The 19,011-nt window shown below is 40.4% G+C and overlaps 2 protein-coding genes across 5 annotated transcripts in view; one reads left to right on the plus strand and one right to left on the minus strand.

Annotated features, from left to right (window-relative positions):
* Positions 1-2,429, minus strand: part of pdss2 (prenyl (decaprenyl) diphosphate synthase, subunit 2) — a 37,224-nt gene extending 34,795 nt beyond the window's left edge. Inside the window, exon 1 of the mRNA XM_039786710.1 lies at positions 1,878-2,429. Coding sequence (XP_039642644.1) covers positions 1,878-2,125 — 248 coding nt within the window. The 5' untranslated portion in view covers positions 2,126-2,429. The remainder of the gene's footprint in view (positions 1-1,877) is intronic.
* A 3,556-nt stretch (positions 2,430-5,985) lies between these two features.
* Positions 5,986-19,011, plus strand: part of sobpa (sine oculis binding protein homolog (Drosophila) a) — a 44,162-nt gene continuing 31,136 nt past the window's right edge. For all 4 annotated transcript variants that reach the window (XM_039786699.1, XM_039786701.1, XM_039786700.1 and 1 more), the window contains exons 1-3: positions 5,986-6,815; positions 17,321-17,441; positions 18,553-18,762. In XM_039786699.1, the coding sequence (XP_039642633.1) occupies positions 6,720-6,815; positions 17,321-17,441; positions 18,553-18,762 (427 nt within the window). In that variant the 5' untranslated portion in view covers positions 5,986-6,719. The remainder of the gene's footprint in view (positions 6,816-17,320; positions 17,442-18,552; positions 18,763-19,011) is intronic.

The following is a 19,011-nucleotide window of genomic DNA, read 5'->3' on the forward strand; positions in this document are numbered from 1 at the left end:
TTTTGGGCAGTGGTGACCTAAAGGTTAAAGAAGAAACAAGCTTGGGACCGGGAAGTCGCCGGTTCAATCCCCAGACCGGCAGGATAAAATCTGGGTGGGGGGGGGAAGTAAAAGAGCAGTGCTTGTCCCTCCCTCATTACCACCACTGAGGTGCCCTTGAGCAAGGCCCCTTAACCTCCAACCGCTCCAGTGGAGCTGCTCAGTGGCCAGCAGATCGGGGTAAAAAAAAATAAAAAAAAAAATAATGTGGTTAATTTTTTTTTATTTTTTAAAAATATATATAAAAAAAAAAAAAAAAAAAAATTTTTTTTTTAAAAAAAAAAAAAATTATAAAAATAAAAAAAAAAAAAAAAAAAAATAAAAAAAAAAAAAAAAAAAAAAAAAAAAAAAAAAATATTATTTTTTGAAAAAAAATTTTTTTTTTTTATTAATAAAAAAAATAAAAAAAAAAAAAATGGCACAATATTTTTGACCAAATACCTCGATATCGATACCACAACGATATTGTAGTGTTGACTATTTGTGCTTTTCAAAATACTTGAAATACTACTGAGATTTTTGATAAATATCATCAGTAATGTGGATATAATGACTAAGTGGGTAAAGGCAAATAATAGAACAGTTACAACAGTCTGGTAAGTTCAGAAAATGACATCACTTTACTGTAATGCAGCCTTTAAAACCAGGAAAAGACAACACTTATGCCATATTACCAGTGGCGGTTTTTGGTACGGGCGAACAGAGATGAGGGAGTGAGGGTAGAACCTGCGGTAAGCACAACTCCTCTTAAAACACTTTGGCCCTTGATAAAACTGAGCCAAAAACTGAGTGGTAGACAAACTGTTGATCATAACACTACAACAATAAAAGACGTAGGCATGCTTTCCTTAATGACTGCATTAGTAGCGTAGATAAACGTTGCACATCATGCAAACTTTCTTAACGAGAATTGTAGCTTTTCTATCAAAAACTCATGATTAAACAAATTCTAGCACAGGGCCTCTTGAAATGATTTTATATATATATATATATATATATATATATATATATATATATATATATATATATATATATATATATATATATTTATTTATTTATTTATGGAGTAGGTATACAGCAGAGAGGAGCTTTTCCAAACTATACTTGATCAAGTCATACCTGAGGTCATGTCCCAGGAACGGCTCACTGGCCTCGCCGTCATCATTATCAATCATTCAATAGGGGAGCAGATTTCATACGATGACATCATTGATGATTTTGCATCAAGGAAGGCCAGAAAGGTCAGGTTTTAGTTTTAGTTTGTGTTTTCCATTCTTAATGCTATAGTGTAATAATTAGATTCTCTTTAGTGTGTCTTCACATTTGTGTGAAGAAGGATTTGTGCTATTTAGAATATTTATTCTATATTGTGTTCATTGTCTTTTGGCAATGTTGGAAGTAGAGACTGTGCACCTTGTTTCCTGTTGTAATTGCAATAGTTCTCTATTGGGGTCTCACCCGGGGCATCATTCAATGTAGAACCGCCCCTGTATATCACGATATCCAACATCTAAGATGATATCCAGTCTCATATCACGATATCGATATAATATCAATATATTGCCAAGCTCTAGTTAGCAGTAGTATTATCTAAGAGGAAAGGTAATTAGGTATATTTCATTTTAACTGAAAGCTAGTTGGGGTTTTATATTCATGCCGAAATAGAGTGATTTAAACAATATGTCAGTTTATTATCTATTCTGAAGCTTTGCTGACAGACAAACAGTCTCGTGTTATGTTGCCACATTTCTTAACATAGTTTGGTTTGGAGTTTACTCCATGGAGGAGAAGTCGAAGCTCAGCGGAAACCAGGGGGATGTCAGCAGTGTTAACGTTACCTTGCAGTGTAGAGTAAAGGGTGTTTAGTCCCGACCAGCTTCCTGACGTACATGGCAACGTTACTGATTTCATCGCTGAGCAGGCAGCGGAGGCTCATGAAGGAGGTAGGATATCCGACGATCCTCTCTGCATCGGAGACCACTTTAGTCCAGTTAGCGGGTTCAGAGCCGGAGAACAGACTCAGCGTGCTCTGTCCTCGGCTGCACAGAGCCCTGCAGGTAAGTCGTGACCATGAAGCTGGAAACATTTTTTTTTTCTCTCTCTCTCTCTCTCTCTCTCTCTGGCTGTAAGGTTGTTGTACTTTGAGACAGTTGCTCAAAGTGCCATTCACGTACCTGCCACCATCTTTAGCTAAATGCTATCACCAGATTCAGCCTCTAACGTTGCAAAATGTCCTTAAACAGTGCCGCATTTGTATTTCTTAATCTGTTATCCAAACAAATATATATACCGGTATATATATATATATATTATATATAGTGTCACAAGCTATGTTTCACAACACACGACCTGACCCTGCGAGCCGCCATCTTCAAACGCGTAATACGTTACGTCGTTGTAAAACGTAATGACGGATGTTGTTAAATTCCGATACGCCCCCCCCTTATACGGAGAGCACTTCCGGCTAAACTCCCATTAGAAAATGAGACACTTTTACATTCCCTGTTTGTTTTTTTTGGTCAAAGTTCAACACTGATAGAACATGACATGACGCTATCTATACATTGTATGTCCCAGTGCTTCATTCGGCAAGTGTAAGATTTAAGAAGCGTCACTAGGTTAGTCAAATATCAACTTTTACACTCGATTCGCACCCAAAGACAATATATTCACACCTGTCGTCACTGTCCGCCACTGAAACGGTTGCACAGTGTGATTGTAGAAATACAAAGCGCGTCACTGATTATTCTTTTAGAAGTCTCTGGTTGGGAAGGAGTAAAATGATCATTCACTCGCCACCAACAACCAGGTGCCAACCACATGGTTAGTACCTGTAGGCCTACCTGGTACCTGTAGCTCCTCCAAGTTAGATGGATATGAACATATTTGAAGTGTCTATTTTTCTAGGTTAATTACCCAGTATAAACCAGTAAACTAGTTTAAAAAAATAATCTTTTCAAACCACTAAATATGTTGTAAATTATGTGTGACAGTTAAAATAATGTTTTGATTGTCTATACATTTGGGTTGCTTTGCTTTAAAAACAAGCGAATACAACATTCCAGAGATGATAATAATAATAATAATAATAATAATAATAATAATAATAATAATACATTTTATTTATGGGCACATTTCATAGCACTCAAGGTCACAGTTGAAAACAAACAGAAATACAGTTAAAAAAGGCAAACAGAATTAAAAACAAACAAAGATTGAGATAGAAAAATTAAAATAAAGCAATCAATCCATTATTTTGATCAAGGTGGTCAACATGTATGTTCTGTTACCTGTAACATGCAGTTGTTTGTGTCTATGATGTGTGGTGAATAAAAACATTTGATCACAAAAAAAAGGATTATTACTACATAATACATGAAGATATATTTAGGCCCATTACTCTAAAGATTAGCAAAATGTAAACTGATACCCTCAGCAGACTGTGCAGGAAGGGGCTGATGTATAAATGTACACAGGTCTTACACTGCACCTATGTTAAGTAATCTGATGGCCCATCTGCTTTCCATTTGCTGAGGATGTTATAATTTTCACATCACATCACTTATTGTAGGAGAGACCCCTTAATGTAATGTTTTTGTGTATTTCTGATATACAATTCTTCTTTTTTTATATACTGCCTCACAGTTTGTTCTTCATTTAATTGACACTGAAACAGTGACATTTTGTGTGCTTCTTTGTTTCATATGAAGTCTGATTTTGTAAATCAAGAACATGCTTCGTGAGACTTTATGCCAATGTGGAAACACAAAATCTGTCTTAGCTCTGTCCTATGTCGTTATGTGTTTATATAATGGCCAAAGTCATATTACAAACCACAAATATGAACTTCTTGTAACTCAGCCGAGGTCAAATATGATTTGAATACCAGATAAAGAAGAATGTAACTATCCATTTAAACCAAAGTGTTTAAATTGTGAAACCCCCCTTATGTTTCAGGTCATGTAATACAATCCTTGTGACAATATGAACACAGTATGATAGGGAAATGCCCCGGCAGCGTTAGGTTTAACAATGCTTTCATTGAATCCTACTCCATCCGCTTGTTACTGGACTAGAGAGAAATTCTGTCAAGGACAACTTAACATGGAGCTGCAGTCTCCTTTGCTGAATAGACTTACAAAACAAACACACATAGTGTATATTCATGTATTATATGCTAAAGGAAAACTGTATTGGGGGCGGGGGAAATAGAGTCACTTTTTGTGTTTTTAGAAATATATGTTACAACAATGTTTACTTATAGCAAAGAAATACACCAAAATACACATATGCTTTGTTGCAAGACCAAGCAACAATTAAAAAAAAATATATATATTTTTCTTCACATATTCTTCTCACACACCTACTGCACAGTGTCATCAGAAGCATTACAGGCAGGCCTATATTGCACTAAGCCAAACTGCTGTAGCTGGAGGGACAGTATGAAGAAGGAATCTTGTGATGCAGATGAGCTGCTGGTTTGCAAGGTAGGGCGAGAGCAGCACCGTAACACACAATTCATCTCACCCTGACCCTGCGTCACGGTTCACAGCTCCTGTTTCCGCTGATTTTCTGGCTCAAATGGGTGTCACAATGCCATGAGCAGCATCCCCCCCCCCCCCCCTCCCACGCACTCTCAGTGGCTTTACACCTGCCAACTCATTGTAATTCCAGCTAAAGTCAGAGGACAGCATGTAGCACACAGATGAAACAGGCAAATCCATGCCCAAAGCAAACATCATTTATTAGTAATCTGTAACGCTTTCATATGCCAGTAATGACCCTATTTTGCATTAACTGAGTGGCTCCAAGCTGAGAAACCCACTGCCGTAACGATATCAAAACAAGTCGTTTCAACATTGTTGATGAGCTCTGCAGGACCAAATTAAAACAACTGTACAAAAACATACATCTTAATGCATGTGTGTATGTATATTTGGAGATATATGTACATGAATGAAAACCTTTTGCACAGCAGACATTTTGACTTTGTCATGGCAGGAAAAACTCAGGTGAAACGAATGTTGTTAGGCTCAGTTCTTAGGTGTTCCAGTATGCCATGACAGTGAACCAGCATGCACAATATCAGGACCCTGGTGTATACCAGCTCACCTAAATGGAATTAAGTCGTTTTTAAAGTTATCAATTACACCTGTGCTTTTCTGAAGTGTCTGCTGTGAAAAAGGTGTGCAGGCCTAGCATGCATCTGTTATGTTTTCCATGTGAGACAGATGCAGGCTGTGGAAACACTTAAGACTATGTACTGCATGTACAGTATCTACATTATAATATTATTTTTTGGAATACTTTTTTTTTTAAAGAATGGATGACTGACTGATTGTTATGGTACAACTCTAGTTTTGGTCCTTTAACCTTAGACTGAAATGCAGATGTTCAAAGTTCAAAGTTGTCATTGATCAGTCCAATAATGTGGGGAAAAAAACTTTATAAATCAGTTTTAAGAGTTGTTTGTTCTTGAGCTCAGTTATTTGGGACGTGTTGAAAGTAGCAAACTACCAAACGGCTCAAAGTGTGATGTGGTTTGAATCTAGCCTAAATGAGACCTTTGTTACATCCTCAATCTTCCTTGATTCTTACAAGACCCATAACTGAGCTATGGGATTTCATGCAAACATGTTTAATATAGGACAAATGTCGAGGTGAGCACGGTACCAAAGTAGCAAAAATGAAAACGGAGAAATGCCATGCACGCTGTCACGAGGTAGCAACCTGATGGAGAAGAAGCAACCCTCTGAAGACCAAACATGCTTATTTTAAGCATGACGGTTCAGACATTACAAAATCAACACACCTAAAAAGTTTCCTTTGGCCTTTGTTGAGCCTTTTCACTCACTATGATGAAGGATTTGTTTTAGGTTGCACTTCCATTCTGATTGCACGTTTCTTTTTTCTTAGTTAAGAAGACAGCCACCATCGTGCACCTGCTCCAGATGCTCCTGAATTTCCAAATAGGCTATTTCTCGTTGCAAGACAAACACAGCCATGCTTTTAATCGCTGAAACATCCGCTGACCTACTGATGTGTCTTTAAGCAAGGCACTGCGCCCGCTCCCCCTGCACAGCTGCTCTGCTTAATAAGACTGACAGCGACATTTCTGGGACTGGAACTTCTTTGAGTGTGTGGGGTTAAATGACTGAAGCGGTGAAGTCTGCAACCGATAGAAAGACCCAATTTCATTATGACCGACACCAGTAGGTTTTAAGACTCCCCTGAAGAACAACGTGTGACTGGACGACTGCGTGCGGGCACCTGTTTGCTGCCTGCAGGCTGTCACCGCGAGGGAGCAACGTTAAGTGGATGTGACTGCTCTGATTGCACTCCATGGGAAAAGCGAGAAGAAATAGCCTACGTCTGATCATCAACGCGTCATATAATGTTTCAACGGACGCCCCTCCCCCTGTCTCGTTTTTTCCCCTCACTCAACCTCTCCTTTGACTCACAGAGGCGGCTCACCACTGGTGCACGGACCGTGGAGGATACGGGCAGAAGATGGCTGACTTAGCCGCGCACCGCAAGCCCTCGGCGGCATCACCAGCGTCACACGGGCCGCTGAAAAGCTGCAAGACACCCGCCGTCTGGCGACTGTAAACAGCTGCCGCTGCCTCTCTCACCCCCTTTCCTCACCCCTCCTCACCGCAGAAGTATATCTCAGAGAAAACATGGCAGAGATGGAAAAAGAGGGCAGACCTCCGGAAAATAAAAGAAGCCGAAAACCAGCTCACCCGGTGAAAAGGGAAATAAATGAAGAGATGAAGGTAAAAGGGGGTCTGTGCCCAGTTGCATGTGATTACGCGTGGAAACGGAGTGGCTGTGAGGAGCATGCATGTCTGTAGAAGCACCACAACAGGCGTCCTCAGTGAAAATATGCGATACACTCAAGTGCAATTGGCTGCATGGTAGTCAAACTTTGATTTATGATTTTTTTTTTCACCCAAGTTCTATTGTCATATATCCACGGTGAATGCCTGCCTGAGCAGCGCACCCTGCCAGTAAACCGCCTTGCACAATGGATGCGGCACCCATTCACTGCTACTGTAGTAAGTTTGGAATCAATGAGGAATACCGTGTACGTTCCTGTCATAATTCGCCGTTTGTGTGCCCTGCCTTTCATGGCTTGCCCAGAGTTAATGGAAAATCCAGTGCGTCAGTGAAGGCGTCAACAGTGCCTCTACTATTACTAGTAATACTGTTACACTACGGCGCAACGGAGAGCAGCCTGATGTGCATAATTAGTATAAATCAATGGGGGAACACTCGCCTATCCGCGACGCTTTTGCGGGTCCATGTCGACTGCGTGGGTTTGCCTCTTGAGTAGAGGTTTGTGTTTATGTGTGTTGCCCAGCTGCCCAGAGGCGTGCGATCCAGATGTGCGTCTGTTAGCTTTACGCACTCGACAGGAGCACATTGTCTCCTGTGTTCGGCCTGCACGGTTCTATCCCAATATTTACCCAAACGTTTAAATATTCGTTTTTTTTGTTGTTGTTCGGTGCACATTGTGATATTTGAGCTCTGAGCTCCGCGCGGTTCATTGTGGAGAAAGAAAGTGTTCCTGGCGTGTGTGTGTGTGTGTGTGTGTGTGTGTGTGTGTGTGTGTGTGTGTGTGTGTGTGTGTGTGTGTGTGTGTGTGTGTGTGTTTGTGTAGGCAGGCTGTGTGTCCGCTTTGTCTCCATCTCTTCATTGTTTGTACACATTTGGCTGGAGACACATAATGCACTCAGTGCTCTTCTGTTATTGGTGGATATGCAGCGGATCACATCGGGAATAATTAGGTGGAAATTGTGATTTGAGGTTGTCAGAGGAAAAGCAAGGGTGCTGGCTTTGAGCGAGTCCTGAAACAACCCTGACTGGAATAAAGCCTTTTTGTATTTAGACCTTTCCAAATACCAGCCGCTTCATGTGTCACTACTTCTTCTCTCTTACTGTAAAACAGAAAAAATACATTTTATTGATGACTATCTAGATGCTTTGTTGGTGATTATCCTAGAGCAACAAGGAACTATTAATGTAACCTAATATTATATATATATTTAACAGTGTAATACAGTGTTTTTTTTTTAGTTTTCCACTTATTGCAGCTGCATTCAAAGTTGTCCTTGCTTGTTACTTAAAAATGCATTGGCGGTCTAGAGAAAGGGAATTTCTTTCAATGACAGAATTTTAACTGCTTGTTGAACGGGACATTTTTCTTGATAGAATGAAAAAAAAAAAGGCATGGTCCTCAGTTTGAGAAGAAATACAGTTAACCCATTCTCCTGTTGTCTGGAAGGGAGGGATGGAGGGTAATGGCTGTGTCAGGCAGGGTCTCGCCGTGGAGACATTTCCTTATTTCTTATCAGGGGAGCACTTGAGGTAGTCTCAGTGGAGCATTTATAATGGATGAAATCTTTATGAGCATCATTTAGCCACAATAAAGTGCTGTCTGTCCAGGTTTTATTTGCTCATTTTTATCATTACAACAGAGAGCAGATATTACCGTAAATCTATTTGGACTGTAAAAAAAAATTAAAAATCTAATTAAATTAAATGTCTCCTCACATAATTTATATGATTGGCCAAGTCATTATATGATGTCAGTCATCAGGTCAGTCATCAGTCAGAAATGATGTTTTAGTTGCAGTTACATTTTGCTGTCAGATGATGGATGCTGTGTCACGGGTCATCATTCAGGGTTCGGTGAATTGACATCTCTTGCAATATGTTTCGCAGAGCAGACGTTTCAGTTAAACATCGCATTTTGATGAAAGCAGCTTAATTTGACATTTTGATTTGTAGGTAATTATTAGTAACTGCGATGAGTCTATTGTGGATCTGAGTTTGGAATATAAAGATTGTACCTGACCAAATCAAAATGGCAGTGCACTAGCTTGTGGATTATTATTTTTTTTTTTTTAAAGATATGTCAATACAAAATACAGCAGATATGGTGTTATATTGTTGGTGCGTAGGGAAAAACACCACTCTCCCGTGACACCACCAGTACCTCCGTCCAATACCAGGGGAAGCTCCTGAATGGTGCAGCAGATGTGGTTAAGGTGTCAAAACACTTTCAAAGGCTAAACAAGTTCGATTGTAGCTCATTACGCAACCTTGAATTTCATCTCCTATTGCACACACACACACACACACACACACACACACACACACACACACACACACACACACACACACACATACACACACACACAAAGCGGCTGTCTACAGATTTAATTTAGGAAAACACTGATCTACAGATAGAAGGTAGGGGACAGCTAGTTAGCTGCAGCCTCTCCTTCAATACCTCCATTGTTATTGTGACATTATGGGTGTTAATAAGTTCAATGATGTCAAACAAATACGGATGTTTCTGATATGATATAATAACATGAGGTCATTGGCTGGTTATGAGAGCATTGCACCTCAGACTGTAAACCCGAACCCAGCATTACGAGCTGCAGAGTTGTAGCTAATTAACACTATGCCATGGTTGCATGCTTATGACCTAGAATAGTAAGTGAAGTTTAATGAAGTGATTTCCTGTAGAAAACTTCTTCTATTCCAAGTGTTCAGAACAAAAGGACCCAGTTTGTTCCCTTCTCTCATCTTTAATATTTCAGACCAAACACACACACACACACACACACACACACACACAATGTGCCCTTGTGAGGGATCATACTCCGCAAAACCAAACAGTCTGACAGTGTTTCCTTCATCTGGCTGCTTAATGTGTGCCATGGTAAAATAAGCCCCGGCGAGTAATCAAGGACAAGGAGGAGTGGGCATGGAGGGGATATGAGAGGCTGGAGAGTGGGCTAAGAAACAGTGGAGAAAGGAATGTATACAGCGCTGGGCTGGCTTAGCTGTAAAAACTGTAACCTGAGTGTCTCTGCTGGATCAGATATCAAGGAAAGTAGAGGGAAATGAAAGCAGAGGAGAGGGAGAGGCAGCGGAGGAGAGAGGGAGCAGGGGAGTGGAAAAGTAGAGAAGTGGAGGAGGAGGAGGAGGAGGAGGAGGAGGCAAAGGGAAACTTGGCGTGTGGATTCGGGAATTTTATCACGGTGTACAGTGACCTGCTCTGGTTTCTACCCGCAAGGTATCCAATTCCCACCATCATCATTACCACAAGCCCTGCTGGCCACGGCTGGGTCTTACTGGAGGGAAACAAGGGGGAAGACTGTGGAGGTTTTAAATGTGTTTTTATTACTATCTGCTGCTGAATACATGGCAGAGAAGTGGCAGCTTGTGAACCTGTCATGAAAGTATCACAAGTGCGTCACTAATTATCCTGCAAAGGCTCTGTAGGACCACCATCTTGTCTTTGACTGTTATTCTGGCCGATGATAACGAGGGCAAAGTGGGTATTTTTCTGCTAAAGATGTCTTCTTCTTAAATGCACCAAAATATCATCATCATATCAGAGGTCTAACCCACAGTGCACAAAAATGCATCAGCAGAGGCAGAGCAATTTAAAATATAATGGCACAAATAGCCTTAATTGTACACAATAATCATAAAAGATCACACACTGTGTTCATTGAGATGCCAGTTTCTAAAGTGCACCAAGCTATTGCAATCCAATAATGACACATGGGGGTGGTTTAAATGTTAGAAACACTTTTCAACATATCAAGATACAATTCAACAGCACAGGTGTTCACAAAGTGTCCATGAAGTTGATTTAAAACCTCTGACATGCTGTCTCTAGCTATGCCTCCAACCACCAAAGGGATAATTAAGCTTCTATTAGTCTAGTGTTTTAACTCGCCCAAAGGAGTGAAAAAAAACCAAATGTTAGGCATCTCATATACATGGACACGTCAGACAGTAGGTACAACAATATTAGGAAGATAATAATAATAATAGGAAGAGTACGTTATTTCTTCCTTCAAAAGTTACATAGTACCGCTTTAAAAAGAGTTTTTAATGATGTCTTCGGCCATTACTTGACTGACGCATTGATTAGCATGTAATCAGTTCTGTCATTATTATTTATTCAATCAGTTCGCTTCCATTGCTACTGCTTTGTGGACAAAACACGACCTCATGTGTAAATCCTGCTACGGGCCCCCGAAGGCTGCAATATTCATTACACCCCACAGCACCAGTGGATGAACCAATACAGTGATGATTTTGCTATTCTTGGAGCCTTTTCATCAGGGGTTAAATACTTTAAATGTTTATTCCAAGGTTTATGTCACAGGAAAGACCACACTCTGATGGACATTAAGGGAGTTTTCTCGGAGAAAAGGATGTGCACAGTCAGTACGTTTCATAGATTGATATGTTAGTCTGATGGTGGCACTCTTGTGTGTCCAAAATGTAAAAAAGGGTTTGTCCTCTTGGCAGCATTAATGAGTTAGGTAAACGTTATGGCAATATGTCTACTAGATTTGTACACAAGTGACAATTTTGTTCTGATGTTGGTTCTATAAGAAAAAAAAAAAGGAAATCATCAGAACATTGAGATTTATTTTCATTATCTGGCGACCATGAATACCCACAGCGAATCTCAGGGAGCTCCTGCCTTTTGGTTTTTGAGATAACACTGTCATCAATCGAAACTTTGGTCAAGGGGAAATTTTGTCTTGATGATGGCAAAGAACAAAATGTCAGGGTTTAGTGGTCAACAACATAATTAGGACAGACGGACAGACCAAGTGAAGTCACCATCCCAGGGCCATGCATTTTAGCCATATTTTTTTTTTTTTTTTTTTTTTTTTTTTAAGCTGTTAAAAAAAAAAAAAAAAAATTTTTTTTTTTTTTTTAATAATATTTTTTTTTGTGGGGGGAAAATTTTTTTTTGGTTTTGGGGCCAAAAAAGGCAAAAAAAAAAAAGAGATTTTGTCTGTGTTAAACCAGCTAAATAGGCTATGCATCCAGTGTGACATATAGACATCTGTAGCTGCCTCTGTGCCTCTTAACGTCTCTTCCTCCCCGGCTCACCCAGAGCCAAAGTTGGTGCCGCTGCTTTGATGCGCAGCCAACCAGGATTAGATTCCACTCTTAATATTAGACCCACTTTCTCAAAGTAGTAAGGTGACACAGAGGACAGGATGGTAGGAAGGAAAGGGAGACACAGAGAGATGCTGTGTTTTTGTCTCCGTGATGTGGTTATTTTACAGCTACATCCGTTTGATTCAGGAGTACATTCAGGTTGGGTTATGCTCCAACTCATTTGTTAAATAGGAGGAAGTTTTTTATCTGAGCAGTTGGGCTAGTTGCTGCAGATGGGCTTGCTGGTTTCTGCAACAGTAGTCTCGCTTTGCCAGGCCCTCCTCCAAAGCGCGCTGGAGGAGAGTCTGGCTACTCCACACAGCATTTGGGGATGGAAGGAAAACGTGCTCTGGTTTATTGGCATTTCTTTAAACCAATCACAATCGTCTCGGGCGGTGCTAAGCACCGGAGAAAAGCAGCGGTGCCGCTGCGAAATAGGCTCGGAAAGAACTTGTTTTGGTGGAACACGTGTATGTTTAAAAGTTGTTTTAGTCATGCGACAGAAAACTCAGATTGGACAGATCGTCTAGATAGCTGTCAGGATTAACCTTGCAGAGATCTGAGAAAAGGTTAACCATAGTCCTCATAAATCGACCAGAGTTTAAAATGCCGACACAAAGGAAGCCCGAAGGATATCCGGCCTAAATGAGTGAAATCCAGTGGATTTTCCAGCGGCAACGGAGCAATCCCGGAAATGGAATATCAAGGATATAGACTACTGCAAGAGTGTCCATATTAGAAAACTCCCAGTTAAGATATAATACATGTCCTTTAACTCATTACATTTTTTAAGAATTGTGTGCAATGCAATGTGTGTAAGGCTTGGAAAAAAAAACTAACTTAGGGCCACTTGCATTTGCACCTGTGTACTATTTACTGCATCCAGTTCATCTGACCTGCGTGCATGTGAAATTTGGAAAGAAACCCTTGGGAATACAATGAAAACATGCAAATGCCACACTGAATGGACAGGAATTGAATTGCCCCCACAGTTTAAATCGAGAAATGTATTGACCATTTCACTTAAAACTTAAAGGTCCCATTTTGTAAAAAGTGATACATATTTTGCTCCCTTTAAGGTGGTGCAAAATGCCATGGAAACAATCGGTGTCTCCATGGATGAAAACACGATTTTGTATATTGCTCTCAACACCTAACTTTAACTCTGCTCAGAAAGTGGTACTAAATCTGACTTCCAGGAACCTTCAGGCAGAGTGAGCACTGCTGTCACTTACATTTGCAATCATGAGCTCTCCTCATTAACAGCCTTCACTGCTTAAACCAGCATTTTTTTTTATCTCTTTGACAAAATTGAGATTGTAAGTGTTCGGGTTAGACTTTAAATACTGTAAATAATCGCTACAAATCCTTTCATTGTTCGACGCTGATACTCAGAGTTCCAGATGTTCACACTCAAGTGTTTGCGTAGACTGCAATGAAACGTTCCTACAGACAGTTGCATGCATGGTGTTTCTCTTCACAACAACATGGAGCTTCGACTTGTCATTGACTCGACCCGTGCCCAGCACCTTTGTGCCACGTCTACCCATTGACCACCCCCACCACAGCGTTTTTTCATAACAGGCAGATCAATAACTCCTGTCATTCTTCATTAATAATGCCTCCCCAGCATTTAGACTAAGTCCTTCTACTAAGTGTGGCAAATTCACTTCTGCACAGAATAGCAGAAACTATATGCTCTGTATGAACACAGCCAAATAGAGTCAAAACTGATCCTAGAGCAGTGCTCCTACTCTAAGATACAACTACAGCACATCAGGAATTTCTCTCTGAAATGCTAAGAAACAGAGTGAATGTGCTGATAAAGCAAGAGGAAATCTGTCTCTGTCACTCCTATACTGTGCCACGGTGTTTCAAATATGCAAAGAGATACCCCTGCCTCAGTCTAAACAAGTGTGTGTGTGTCTGTGTGTGTGTGTGTGTGTGTGTGTTTGTGTGAGTGTGTGGGTTCATTCCCACTTGTATCTTCCTTACTATAATACCGCTGTAAGCAATATCCAAACTGTGCTTTGTGTGGATGCTCTGTTAATTATGTTTGTATCAAGTGATTGAGTCAGTGGACCAAGCTGTTGTCTGCAGGCTGTGTCAGCGTACACGATGAGCCAATCCCGACATTTCTTTTATTTCTATTTAGAGCTGCATAAGGTATGCATCATATCTATCTTGACTGAGACCTTGTAGTTTCACTTTATTTGCCCAAATTAAATTCTGGTTTCAGACACGGTCACTTTTCCACCCACAGGAAATCACGAATCAATGCTTCAGTCCAGCCTCCAGGAGTGAGTGTTCACTCTCCAGAGAAATCTGCACTCAAGTTAGAGTTTTCTCTCTCTCTCTCTCTCTCTCATCTTTTTTGGTATAAAACATCGAAGATTGGACTGGTTGAAAGACATGAACTTAACTTGCTGAAGGCACTTCACACCTCGTTTTTTAAGATTTGTACTGCCCAACATGTGAAGTTGTCCAGCGCACCTGTAAAGTTAATATGGATGCTAAGTCTATTACGTATGTCACGTCTTCCAGCTTTCTTTCCCTCTGAGATAGCAATGATCTGTAATAAAGCAGCGTTTATTTCCTGCTATATTACAGAAGAAAAGGCAACAGTGACGGCTAATACACTAACATCTTTGCTTTACAAATAATCTACAGTAGAGGCAGGTTAGGCCACAATCTGAATTAGCTTTTTCCCCTTTTTCTCTCAGAATGAGCAACGGTTTGAAGACAACTAAAGAAAACAGATGCAGATACTCTCTTCTCTTCTGCGGATGTGTGTGTCTATATTTTGCTGTTAAATTTAGATCAGCTAAGAGTCAGATGTGCTGGGTGGCACTCAACCACTCCGGCATGATCACTTCGGCTCTGACATATCGACAGGAGCTGTCTGTTATTGACATTTAACTGCTTGACGTAATGACTGATGAGTGTCGGCGGCCGCCACGATAAGATAATGTACAGAGTAAAGTGGGACTGGCTATAAAACAATGAACTGACTCGAGTCTTGTCAATTTGATCTAGAGCGAGCACACAAATGGCAAGACAAGGCGGGTCATCTCCGTGGCAACAGACTGTACAGTACGAGTGTTGTGTGCTAACCGACAGGCACGTCCCTTACCTCAGGCTAATTTAGTAAAAAAAATTGAGCTGGATGTGTTTTGCATTAAAAGAATATTTTACAGAAATGTATTCAGCAGCAATATGTGGAAAACATTTACGGCGCAGAGGAGCAGTGTTCCCTTAGCATATAGTTCAGCGACCTGTGATGTTTTATCGCATAGACCAAATAATTACTGCAGATTCATCCTCAGTCGCTTCTGTAGTTTGTTTCCAGAAAGAACATTTTCATCGATGTTTTAGAGTCATTTGATAACTGAACCATTTACCATAGTTTACGGTTCAGTAAATAGATGCTTCCAGCTGAGAGGTGTATGGTGATAATGGGCTGTATGCATTAGTGGGGTTATGGTTTTGAGTACAGTGTTTATTGACTGTGTTGTGAGAGGCTGTTATGGAAGAAATACTTTTATGTTTCACCTGCATAGGGTTGTATTTATTTTTGCATACCTGCACTAACTATCTGCATACCACTCTGCATTGCTGTGCTGCCAGTGAACGTTGGGACTTTACTGTCCTGCTCACATTTTATTTATGTTGTTGTGATTGGTTGTTAACTGTGATGGATTAGAGTACTGAAATACACTCTTGTTATTAGTAGTGTAGTGTATCTACTTATCTACTCTAATATTTAACCAGTAAAATGTTAAAAACCACTTACAAGAATAGTTCGACATTTTAGGAAGTACAACGTTTTTCCCTTTCTTACCTGAGAGTCATATGAGCACATCGATGCATTGTGTTTGTACGCTAAATATGAAGCTATAGCTAGCAGGCAATTAGCTTAGCTTAGAATAAAGACTGGAAACAGTAGAAACAGCACAGTAACCCTGATAAAACTGCGGCTTGTCGTTTTTTACACTTTGGGTTTTTTGTACGGTGTCAACAAACGAGATGTAACACTGCTAGCGTTTTCTTTAAACTTTAATCAGAGCCAGGCTAACTGTTTCCCCTTGCTTCCAGTCTTTTTGCTAAGTTAAGCTAATCACCTGCTGACTGTAGCTTAATATTTAGAGTACAGATATGAGAGTGAAACTGAGCATAGAGTAGAACCAATCATCTAACTCCTCGTCAGAAAGCATATAAGCGTATTTCTAAAAATTCTGCACTATTCTTTTAATAATCAGCAGCTACGGTGGGCCAGTTCTTACAAACTAATGCTGCACAACCTTAAAGCTTCATATTATGCTAATTTTCAAAATCATAGTTGTATTATGGGTTTCTACCAAGGAGGTAAGCTTCGCTTCAGAACTCGAAGCTCCTATGGCGCCATTTTGTTGCTACCTGGCCATCACCTCCCGCTAGCATTCCACTGACTAGCATTCATTTTGGCGCCACTTGACAGCGAATAACTTTACATCTGAAGCGTTTAAAGACTCTATTTGTCCATTGTTTAGTTCTAAAGAAACACGACAAGGCTCCATTACCTTGTACCTCACGTTATGGCTCCGTAGCAGACGCTTTTGTAAAAATAGGCTAACGATTGTGTCACATAGCAGAGGAATTACCGTATAGTACAGGATAAGCTTGCAGGCAGTTTCGACTTACATGAGCTGTTTAGGATTAATTACTGTTAACTAGCATTTTAGTTAGCAATAATTAGCCTGTGCCCATGTTATCTCCTTACATATACCTACACTCTCCTTCTCTGTAAGATTGGGAATGATTGAGATTTCTCTTGGCACAGCTACCAGAAGACTTACAACTTTCAGACATGTTGCTCACGTCACATTTACGCTGTCTCTCTCAGTTGGAGGCTGCGCAGTAAAGCTGGCCATCACCGGAAAAGTGCTTCTAATAGCCTTCACTGGTCTCCGTCCAGAGCAACGGGGTCTGTTGGTCCATTATATACTGTCTATGGTTTCTACTAGAACATGTTTACATTTCCTAATCCTGTCTGTTTGAATATACCTGTATATTTCATCTGTCTAAAATGCTCAGTTTTAGCGCCTGTCTCTTTAAGACCCCTTGACTTGCCTTCAATTTCTTACTATTCATTTACAATATCACTTCTCATCATCACGCTCATCATCAGCACTTCTTGTATTGCAGTGCATATATATATTGCAGAATTACAACTGAAGTATGATATTTTCTACATGAAAGCATGAAGACCTTTGGCTTGAGTCTCACCAGCCAACTGTTTGTGTTGCAGAGTTTTGCAGAGAACACCATGAACGAGCTGCTGGGCTGGTATGGCTATGACAAGGTGGAGCTGAGAGACTCTGACAACCTGGAGATAGGGGAGACGCCACAGCACATCTCTGTCCTCAAAGGTATGGAACTCTAACATACAGTACACCTTGTAAGTGTTTTTTTTTTTTTAAAAGAGCATGCATTTCTTGCCTGGTTGGCCCGCCAGTCAACACTCTCAATTTCTTCATTGTCCACCATGAGATTGTGTACTGCATTAAAAGAGAAAGAAATGAGTGAAAATATTAAGTGCTTATGAATGGATTGTGTATGTAACGTAACTAAGACACCTGTTTGTTAGTGTTAAAGGCCCTTAAATCTTAAATTATGGAACAGCTTCTAACAACAAGTAATAAGGGAACACGAAGACACTTCATGTTCACACAAGTTTAGGTTAGTACATTTGGGAGGTTTCTGTATGTCTGTTCTTTTTATCAGTGGTTAGAATTTTCACATTCCCATACAATTAGAGTAACTTATGTTACCTGATCTGTCAATCTTATGTGAAGCCACATCCAGTCCTGACTTTTTGATTGTTAAACTAAAAAACAATTATGACTAAGAATGTTTTTCAGAACATTGAAACTGCATTCATTTATTTTTTAGCCAATTGGGAGCAATGCAACAAGCTGCAAACATCTCATAGAGTTGATATGCTTAGCGAACAGTTGCCTACATACTCATCCAGGAGACACAGAGCGACACAAGCATTCATTTGGAGTCACATTTGTTTCCACCTCACTCTCCTTTTAGCTCTGTTTTGGTCTCCACAAACCCCTGAGGGGAATATATGACTCATTAGCTGCTAAATGCTCCACTATGTTCACCAGCTATTTGCTAATCAATCTGCCATTTAGTGCTGGGCAGTTAGTGTACAGTCCAATCCAGTTTTACAGCTGCCTGCTTCAACAAGAACGGGGCTAATGAGAGCGGTGAGACTGAACCAAAATAGTAAAGTTGTGTGCTGGAAAACCAGCTAATATGCTCTGCACTGCAGCATCGTATGATAATGAAATGTTTGGATGTGCTTTAAAAATGAACGTTTCCAAGCCGAATATTTTTGTGCCTCGTATGGTAAAAAATGACCCTTTATGTCAAATTGTAGGCATACTAGGCTCTCACAATATGGCAGGATTTGCCACATATCATCAGTTGTTCGATAACACTTTATTTTGCTCAATTTCCCCTTTCTAGAAAACTTGTTGCCAAAAATCCCAGCTTCAACAGAGAGCAGCGAAGCCTCTCCGGATCGAGCCAACAGCTCCCAGTCTTTGCCAGCCTCCAGGAACGGAGTCACAGAGTCCTCCACCACTCCGTCCACCTCCATGCCCAGCACCAAGGAACATGGCAACCTGCCCATCATAGTCCCCATGATCCCCCCGCCACTGATCAAGCCCCCTGCAGGTAGGGAGCACTGACACCTTTTTGGAAAGACACATACAGGAGATGAATTGAAAAGTAGTTTAGGTCATTGTTTGTCAAGAAATCACTTAAAACATGATGACTGACAGCAAAATGAATTCAAATGGGCAAACCAGCTCACCTCCAGAGCCTGTACGTAAAGTTGCAACAGTTTTATGCTTACCCATTTGTGTGTTTCGAACAACGCTACATTTTAAATTTCCAAAAAGATCAAGGTAATTTTCAGCCCAT

The sequence above is a fragment of the Perca fluviatilis genome, chromosome 20 (assembly GCF_010015445.1).
Source record: "Perca fluviatilis chromosome 20, GENO_Pfluv_1.0, whole genome shotgun sequence".
Classification (NCBI taxonomy): Eukaryota; Metazoa; Chordata; class Actinopteri; order Perciformes; family Percidae; genus Perca; species Perca fluviatilis.